We start from the raw sequence: 7,278 nt of genomic DNA on the forward strand, positions 1-7,278 counted from the left end.
CCAGAAGCACCAGTTTCAGAATCTGTTTTTCTTTTTGAGTTAGTTTTCTGCCCACAATTTAGATAAACCAGAAAGTCCCTATTGATAGTTTGCTGAAGAACACAATCACCACCACTGTTTATTATGCCTCTCATTATGAGGGCAGCTTAACTAATTAATTAATTTATTTATTTATAGGTAGGTTTCACACCCAGCACAAAGCCCAATGCAGGGCTTGAACTCACAACCCTGAGATTAAGACCTGAACTGGATCAAGAGTTAGATGCTTAACTGACTGAGCCACCTAGTGCCCCTCAGCTTAATTTATTTTTAAATTAAATAATTTCTCAGAACAGAATCAGTGTAAGAACATACAGTACATATCATATATTTTTACCCCTTTCTGAATCAAATCTATAAAAACAGGCTTTTCCTTTAGTATAACCCAATAAAACTTCTCCATTTAACTCAATACTTTAGATAGGAAAAAAGTAATCACTGATTGTGTGAGTTGTCAGAAATAGTGACCTCATAAAATATATCACTGAAAATGTACAAGCAGGCCTAGGATCGAAGTGTGAAGATGGAGTGGCCATTAGCACTGTTTGCTACCTTTCCCACTCCAACCTCCAGTCTCCTACGTGGCTGGACATGGGCCTCCCCTCTGGACTAGGGCATGCACCCTCAGGATCCCACTCTTCAATCCTGAACCCCCTTGACTTGTTGTGAGGTCTTCTCCAAGATACTGATCACTGATCTTAATCTCCTCTAGTACAAAAGTAGGTGTGCTCTGCCTCTACACTTGCAGGCCTCCCAGCCCTTCCCCAACACCCTCTTGGTTTCCTAGAGTTCTAAATACTCTTTTGTAGGAAGCAAGGTAGGGCTCAGGATGTCCACCCAGTGGCTGTTTGTCCTGTAGTATTTGATTCCTTGTCAGAATGGTATTTGTTGACCACCTCTGGAAACTGATTAGGAAATGGGAGTGTATTAAATCACTAATACAGATTTGAAAGTAAGCTGAAAACCCAAGGTAAAAATGTGTTCATTGTTCTCTTCAGGCCAAAACCCAGAACAGAGAAGAATCCTTTGACTTCTCCAGATCCCATGAATATAAGTCAAACCCCTCAGCTGTTGCTGGTAATGAAATTCCTGGGGCATCTACCAAAGGTTATCCTCCTCCTGTTGCAGCAAAACCTGCCTTAGGAAAGTCTATACTGAAGCCCTCCACTCCTGTCCCTCCTCCAGAGAGTGAGGAGGTAGGAGAGGGCAGTGAGGAGCAAGATGGCACTCCCAAGTCTGTCCTGGGCAAAGTAAAAATATTTGAGAAGATGGATCACAAGGCAAGATTACAGAGAATGCAAGAGCTCCAAGAAGCACAGAATGCAAGGGTAATTATTTAAAAAAAAATTTTTTTTTAATGTTTTATTTACTTTTGAGAGAAAGACAGAGTATTGGGGGGGTGGGGGGAGGCAGAGAGAGAGACACACACACACATACAGAATCTGAAGCAGGCTCCAGGCTCTGAGCTATCAGCAGAGAGCCCGAAGTGGGGCTTGAACTCATGAACTGTGAGATCATGACCTGAGCTGAAGTTGGACACCTAACCACCTGAGCCACCCAGGTGCCCCACAAGGGTAATTATTTTTAAACTCCTAGATCATCTTAGCATGTCAACAGCAAGAATGTTCAGTTTCATTTCATGTAATGATTTGAGTCCTTTTTCCACTGCCACCAACATGAAAGGAATGTTCACATGCATGATACCACAGGCACCTCCTGTGTGTATGTCATTTCCAGACTGCCAGCTATCACTGTAGCCCTTTTTCTTCTAATCAAGAAAGCCTAACAATACAGGTGAATAAGATTATGCTTTTCACACTTCAGAACTTTATATCAGGTTCTGGAATGGGGAAGTAGGACAAGACAATCAGTGCCTCTCTGAAGTTATTTTTCATTAAAACATTTGTTATATTTGTTCAGTAACTGAATTTTATTTTTTAAAAATATTTATTGATTTGCGAGAGACAGAGTGTGAGTGGGGGAAGTGCAGAGAGAGAGGGAGACAAAGGATCTGAAGCAGGCTCCAGGCTCTGCGCTGACAGCAAAAAGCCTGACGTGGCTGAACTGTGAGATTATGAACTAAACTGTGAGATTATGACCTGAGCTGAAGTTGGACGCTTAACCGACTGAGCCACCCAGGTGCCCCTTAGTAACTGAATTTTAATTTGCTCCCAGATTTACCATAGAAATCAAGGAAACCTTAGAAGCTAATATTGAAAGCCCCATGGATTGTACTTTTTGATACTGTTCGAATTTTTGTGCCATATGCACATCTAACCTTTCAAAAGTTGAAGAAGAATTTAGGTAAGCACATTCTGCCTAGTGGATATGGGAGAGTTTTTTTTAAGTCTGTCACAACAGCAGTAGTGCTTCTGAACATTTTTCTTATCCCCCCCCCCTTTTTTATGTTTATTTATTTTGAGAGAGAGAGAGAGCGAGCGCTCAAGCGGGGGAAGGGCAGAGAGAGACAATCCCAAGCTGGCCCCGCACTGTCACTGTAGAGCCCAATGCAGGGCTCGATCTCATGAACCATGAGATTGTGACCCAAGCTAAAATCAAGTGTAGGATACTTAACCGACTGAGCCACCCAGGCACCCCATTTTTTTTTTCCATTTCAACTATTTCTTTAATGTTTTTTATTTATTTTTGAGAGAGAGAGAGAGAGAGCGTGCGTGCATGAGCAGGGGAGGGACAGAGAGAGATGGAGACACAGAATCAGAAGCAGTCTCTGAGCTGTTAGCACAGAGCCCAACCTGTGCTTGAACTCAGAAAACCAAAAGATCATGAACTGAGCTAAAGTTGGACATTTAACCAACTAAGCCACCCAGGTGCCCCATTTTTCAATTATTTTTATGCAATCATCACCACCATCCATCTCCAGGACTTTTGAATCTTCCCTAGCTGAAGCTTTGTACCCATTATACATCAACACCCTGTTACCCCTCCTCCTATCCCTGGTAATCACCATACTACTTTCTGTCTTCATGAATTTAACTACTTAGGAACCCCATATAAATGGAATCATACAGTATTTGTCCTTTTGTGACTGGCTTATTTCACTTAGGAAAATGTCCTCAAGGTTCATCCATGTTGTAGCATGTGGCAGAACTTAAACATTAGGCCATCATATACAACCATAAAAACTAGAGAGTTGCTTCTGTTTTCCTTTTGTACTAAAAATGGGATTGGAAAATGGGACCAGCAAAAATCCAGCAAGCCACCCAGCAGTCATTCATTCTTTCTTTTTTTGTTCTTTTTTCTCCCCCTTAATTCCCACAGATTGAAATTGCTCAGAAGCATCCTGATATCTATGCAGTTCCAATTAAAACACACAAGCCAGACCCTGGCCTGTCCCAGAATACAAGGTAAGGGCTGCTCAGCAGTATAGGTCTAAAAAGGGGGCTTGTCTAGGACTTGGACTCCTAAGAAAGAATTCTTCCCCACATTTCAATGTAACAAGGAGATTTTTTTTTTCCTGGTGAACTATTTACCTTACTTACTCAGTCAAGTTTAATTGTAAACATTATACAATCAAAATTTCATAGAAATTTTGCTTGTGTACTAACACCGACAAAATGTAATCACTGACACTTCAAAGTAGTCCCCTTTGACACACTGCAGGTTAATTGTATTAGGATAACACATGAGCAAAATTCCTGGGGCTTAAACACTAATTGTTTTGTCACTAATATATTTTGGCTCTTAATCAAGCTCCTTAACTCCTTTGTATCACATAGCAAAGTCAGGCCACTTATACTGAACTGTGGTCTGAAGGGAAGGTGACAATCAGTTGACCAGTGTTGGTAAGATGCTTTCTATTTAAAATGCTACATAAGCATTAGGAATTATGACAGTGTCTTCCTGTAGAGGCTTTATACTGGATCATTTCCTGCTTCCGAGAATAGAAAAAAAAAGTCGCATTTTCTTGTGGCCATTCTGACTGGAAACTAGAGTCTGGTTTTACAGCAATAGAAAACTAGAGGCAAATTTCTTCTTTAACACTTGAACAGTGGTACAGCCAACCAGGTGGCCCCTGGCAACAAAAGGGGTTTGGTAGGGTACTTTGGCTTCCTCACTCACTGCCCAATAAGCCTTAACTACTCCCCCACCATTAACCTGAAGTGGGGCCCAAAGTAACCCTGGTTAAACAGCACAGTGCGGCATTCGACTCCAAGTTTGTGATCTGTCTTGGATTCATGGCCGCACTTCAACGGGCAGAGGCCCTGGCTGAGCTTTGTGACGCATTTAACACTCTCACTTTGTTAGTTCTAGGCCACCTGAACCCCAGAAAGGTCCTTCCAGACTCTACCAGGACCCCAGGGGAAGTTATGGCAGTGACGTTGAGGAAGAAGAATATCGCCAGCAGCTGTCAGAACACTCAAAGCGCGGTTATTACGGCCAGCCTTCCCGGTATCGGGACACAGAATTATAGATGCCTGCGAATTGACTCTTTTGTCTCCCCGCTGCTCCACCTCAGAGCAGTGCTCCCCCTGAGTCATGGGATGGTTCTTTCCAGGCAAAGTGCACTGTGGAGATAGATGTGGGACCTGAGGTCCCATTTCCTCCTCATGGGGAGTACAGGGGACAGACAGTGCAAATTAAGAACTGAGGGCTCTGTTTGTGGAACTGGGTCTGGGGAGTTTATGGCTTTTTGCTCAGAATTAAGAGAAACATAACAGTCTGATACTGTTAACTGCTTCAGTGGACCCAAATCTGTATCAATTCTGTTTGCGTATTTTTAACGTGTATATTAAGAAGTGATAACTATTTTCCCTCATTAATAGCTGCCTTCAAGGACTGTTTCAATGAGAGATGGAATGTGAAAAAGGAATTAAAATATTTCTGGACTCAAACTCAAAGAAATATTTTATTACATCTCTAAGTGCCTTTGATGAGAAGTGTCTTAAATTTTCTTCCTTTGGAGCGTTATGCAAAGCCATAATGGACTAAAACACTGACTACAGTTTCATACCAGCTTAATAGCTATGGTTTTCTCTGCACTGTGTCATCTTTTCAAGGCATTTGTCTTTGTAATATTTTCCATAAATTCTGACTGTATATATAGTAGCTATACCTGGTGGTTTGGCTACCAGTGCTAAATAGTTTGAAGACCAAGATACTGGTATAGAAATTTTTTGTTTGTTTAAAACCATGTGCTCCATGAAAGTAGGTAATTGGAAAAACCACATTTCCAAAAATGTGTGTATTGACAACAGTTTTATAATTTAATAAAAAGGAGGCTATTGCAACCAATAATTTGCTTTGTGGTAGATTTCTACACTAGTTCTTGTTTCTAAAGGCAACTTTTATTTCAATTAGTGATCATGAAATGAGATCACACTCGCTGCTAAACATGAAAATAAAGATCCATATGAAAAAGAAAATGAAAACTACCCAAAATCTCATCCTTCAGATAATTTTGGTGCATTTCCTTCAAGTACATGTCTTGCAGATGTCTGTGTGTGTGATGGCTATAGTATGTATAAATATACTGTATTTGCAGTTCTGTTTTTTACTTTTTCTGTATAACATTCTATCACGAACCTTTCTCTCAGGGAGTTAAAACTCAGGTATACATCATTGCTAGTAACTGCAGAACAGCATAACCTGTGACTTCATAACTAGACAATTCTGCTATCTGGTAGTTTGTTTCCAGTTTTTGGCCTCTTTTATATGAAATGTACCTCTGTATGTAATCCATTTCTTTATATCAATGATCCGCATTTTCATCCTTTTCTGCCGGTAGTTTCTCAGAAGTGGAATTACTGAGCAAAAGCATAAGGACCATTTTTAAGGCCCTTAATACTTGTTGCCAAATTGCTTCCTAGGAGAGTTGCATCAATTTATACTCCCACATTCACTCTTTAAAGGCTGAATTATGTTTAGAATTTAAACAAGACAGCCTAGGAATTGGGGCTTGTATGAATCCAAAAGTACACTGAAGTCAGGAAAAGCGAAGAGTCCTGATTCCATTAGAGTCTTTTACAATATGAATTGCCATAAAGATGTTTAGCTTTGAGTTAGAAATTTAGCTTACTCAAAAAAGGAGTTGTATTAGAAATACGTCATGGTTATGTCTCTATCAGTCTGGGTGCTGTAATTCATAAACTATTTAGTGCAGTTCCTTGAATTTTTTAGCAATCCTGAAGACAGTGACTCAAATCTCTGTATTTTGTCAATAAAGTCACCTTTTGCGGACAGAAAAAGATACACTGGTTATATGATGATTTAGTTTGCTTGTGTCCTTTTATCTACCCGAACAAGCTTTTTTTACAAAGCCAGGGAGGGGAGAGGAGGCATTTCAGCAGGAGCTGGGCTGCCATCTGGCTTTAGCACTTTTTTTTGTGGTACAATTACTGATGCAGACAAGCAGGACCTCTGTTCCCCATAATGTCCCATAGTATGCCCCATGGACCACAGAGCCTGCCCCACCCCTTTTGCATTTTCATTAACACTCTTTGTTCTGGGAAGGATTTAAGGCTGCCTACAACACATGTGGATTATGATTTAGAAAAGAAATGCGTGCTAGGCAAATGAGGAAAGAAGACAGGAGAATATCAGAATAGAAAAGACAAAGCCATTAGTGAGAGTAGTGTTCACTATACACACTGGGCTCCTCTGCTTTCCAGAGGCCAGTGTGGGGCACGAGACGACTGGTACCTGACTTGACTCAAAGTGTCCATAAGGAGGTGGAGAAACTTCTAGAAGTCAACCCCCTACTCCCATTCTTTTTATTCTGCGTTGTTTTACCTTGTGTCCCACAGCCATGGCCACTTGCAAGGATGACTTTGGAGTTCTGTACCCCCCCCCCCCCACTTTTTAAAAGATTCTATTTTTTTTTTTTTAACGTTTATTTATTTTTGAGACAGAGGGAGACAGAGCATGAACGGGGGAGGGTCAGAGAGAGGGAGACACAGAATCTGAAACAGACTCCAGGCTCTGAGCCATCAGCCCAGAGCCCGACGCGGGGCTCGAACTCACGGACCGCGAGATCGTGACCTGAGCCGAAGTCGGACGCTTAACCGACTGAGCCACCCAGACGCCCCTAAAAAATTCTGTTTTTAAGAAACTTCTCCACCCAACGTGGGGCCGGAACTCACAACCCCGGGATCAAGACTCACACGCCCCATCCACAGCCCCGGAGGTCTGTTTCTTACCGTGTTCTTTCATGTAAGCCAGCAGCACAATTCCAAGGGCCGTTCAGTAAACATTCTGGAGAAGGGCACCCGAAAACTGCAG

The 7,278-nt window shown here is 41.6% G+C and overlaps 1 protein-coding gene across 10 annotated transcripts in view; it reads left to right on the top strand.

Moving 5' to 3' along the window:
• The window catches only part of TJP2 (tight junction protein 2), a 129,449-nt gene extending 124,157 nt beyond the window's left edge, over nt 1-5,292 (top strand). For all 10 annotated transcript variants that reach the window (XM_043565913.1, XM_043565917.1, XM_043565916.1 and 7 more), the window contains 3 exons: nt 1,038-1,367; nt 3,319-3,404; nt 4,306-5,292. In XM_043565913.1, coding sequence (XP_043421848.1) covers nt 1,038-1,367; nt 3,319-3,404; nt 4,306-4,471 — 582 coding nt within the window. In that variant the 3' untranslated portion in view covers nt 4,472-5,292. The remainder of the gene's footprint in view (nt 1-1,037; nt 1,368-3,318; nt 3,405-4,305) is intronic.
• Nucleotides 5,293-7,278: the final 1,986 nt, after the last annotated feature.

This window comes from Prionailurus bengalensis, chromosome D4 (genome assembly GCF_016509475.1).
Source record: "Prionailurus bengalensis isolate Pbe53 chromosome D4, Fcat_Pben_1.1_paternal_pri, whole genome shotgun sequence".
In the NCBI taxonomy this organism is placed as follows: domain Eukaryota; kingdom Metazoa; phylum Chordata; class Mammalia; order Carnivora; family Felidae; genus Prionailurus; species Prionailurus bengalensis.